Source organism: Ceratina calcarata, unplaced genomic scaffold, assembly GCF_001652005.2.
Source record: "Ceratina calcarata isolate Rehan_Ccalc_2016 unplaced genomic scaffold, ASM165200v1 scaffold165.2, whole genome shotgun sequence".
Classification (NCBI taxonomy): Eukaryota; Metazoa; Arthropoda; class Insecta; order Hymenoptera; family Apidae; genus Ceratina; species Ceratina calcarata.
Window position 1 is genome coordinate 299,806 of NW_017137815.1, and position 2,384 is coordinate 302,189.

Consider the following 2,384-nt stretch of genomic DNA (forward strand, 5'->3'; position numbering starts at 1 on the left):
ATATTTAGTAACTGTTAAAATTTCAATGATTCGTCATTGTTTTTATGTAAGGGTTCATACAACCTTAATCCTCTTCTAATCCATTTACACGTTTCACTCTCAATTTTGTAATATTCAAATCGTGACAGCAGAATTTATAAATCGATTCTAATCTTCATCCAAGGTACTGCCTAAATTCTAAGTCTCTAAGGGATTAACTATTGAAATAAATGCACACGCGTACTTTTCGAAATCCCACAGCGTATTACTAAAACCCATCAATCAAATCTAAATCCGTGCAGTTGAATCGAAACCGAGGAATTCGGAATCGATGATTTAAGGAGGATTGACCTATTGCGAAATTGTCAATGCGTCCAAAAGTCCACTCGCGCTTCTCGCGATTACTGGGATGTATAATAAACTTTCATTTTTAACCTTAGAGAAAAAAGGCGATAAAGAAGAGGAAGGAGGTGGAATTTACTATAGCCCCGGGGTTACGGCTCGGGCCGTGTTTACGCATTTATTACGCGGATGGATAATTTCGTCGATTCTTTTTCTGTCTGCACTTTTTTAAAAAGCGAGATTTATTACCAAATTACGATATGCATTCGCTCGAGTGCAAGCGGCGGGAAGAAAATTTGGCAGTCCCCTGAGGCAGGATGCGGATACGCGCATACTAATGGGACAAATTATGTATTCGTTCCATGTTTCCGTGGTCAAGGTTCTGGGAGATTCGTTACACGGCTGAATTTGTAAACGAAAAACCCTCGCAAACGGAGTACCGGGTCAATGAAAGAATCCTGAATGAAACCTCAGTTTTCGGTTGACCTTTTATTTCTTCGGTCTTCGACGAATTTATGCGAAACCTCTGTTGCCGAGTAACAAGAGAGAGACGCGAGCATCTCGAAGCGAATACGACGATCGTCGCGAGTCGTCAAATTTTCACGATGAAATCACATTTGGAAAGTCGGTCTGCCGCAACGTTTTGTTAAATTAACAATTTAAATTGTACTCACGTAACGAACACCAACGCGAATTTATTTATCGTTTCCAAGAAGCGCCCCGCGGTCGCCAAGCGTCGAGGAAGAGTCGAACTCTAGCACTGCGATGCTTGGCTAAAATTTACCGAGGATGAATCGACGGAGTCCAAAAGCAAAAAAAACGACATATAGAGAGAGAGAGAGAGAGAGAAAAAAGAAAGAAGAATTTCGTAAGGCTCGCACGCAAGCGGGTCCTAAGTCATCGGTGCGGCGAAGAAATCTATCAATGAAGAGAGAGAAGGTCCCGGGCCTCTTGACAAGGTTTCGGCTCGGATATATAAACGGTCCATTAGCCCAGGCTTGTTACAATCAGAAGTCGTCGAAACGAAGACGAACCTCAAGTCAAGATGAACCACGCTTTGGTGAGTCCGCTAGAAATCATTTGTCATTTTTTAACTATTGTTGAGGTCTGAATAACAAGACTATACCTGGGATTCGTTTCAAATGATGATTCTCATCGACTTTCTCTTATACAGAACGATAATAAAATTATCTAAAATAATAAGCTAATATTTATTGATTTTAGTAAAAGTAGCTTAACACAAGTTTAGCAGAATACATGCTCAATGAAATCGCATCACACTTTATCATTCGAATTTTTCGAAGACGAACATTCATTAAGATTAATTTAATTATATTAATTTGATTTAACAGAAAACTTTCTATTTCAGATCTTTGCCTTTTGTTGCCTGTGGGCGTACACGTTTGCCGCCCCCGCGGAGTACACCAGCCCGGTGCCCATACTCGCGTACACGGCCGACGGTCCGAACCCCGATGGATCTTACGTATACAGTTACGAGACCGGCGACGGGATCAAAGCTGAGCAGCACGGGCAAGTGAAGCAATTGAACGCGACGAATTCCGTGGTGGTTGTTGAGGGTTCGTACAGCTACTCGGACGCGGACGGAGCGCCCGTCGGGCTCAGCTACATCGCCGACGAGAACGGATTTCAACCCAAGGGTGATCACCTCCCCACTCCGCACCCGATTCCCGAGGGGATCTTGAAAGCTTTGGAGTACATCGCTGCTCATCCCGAGCAGGACAATCAACGCCGATAAGTGTGTCGTCTCCGAGGAAACTCGATAAGGAAGTGAAACTGGAACTGATCGTGACAACGTGTACACAATTTTCTTATCAAAATTATAACGTTAACAGTGAATATTTCTAATCGAATCGCCATTCAAATGGCGAAGACATTCTTGTATTATACTGATGATGCATCGACGGTTTTTATAAGCAAATCGATCGTATATTATTGATCGACAAAATTGTTTTGCCACGTTTGTACAAATATTTCTTTGGTTAAGATAAAACATGGATTAATTCTTAGAAAATGTGTTTGTATCTCAGCCAGTTCCTGCCTTC

General features: G+C 42.1%; 1 protein-coding gene across 1 annotated transcript; it reads left to right on the forward strand.

Annotated features, from left to right (window-relative positions):
- Positions 1–1,289: 1,289 nt before the first annotated feature.
- On the forward strand, positions 1,290–2,384 carry CPR21 (cuticular protein 21). The gene is made up of 2 exons (XM_018037343.2): positions 1,290–1,381; positions 1,691–2,384. Exons 1-2 carry the CDS (start codon positions 1,367–1,369, stop codon positions 2,075–2,077), a joined length of 402 nt encoding a protein of 133 aa, XP_017892832.1. The 5' UTR covers positions 1,290–1,366; the 3' UTR covers positions 2,078–2,384.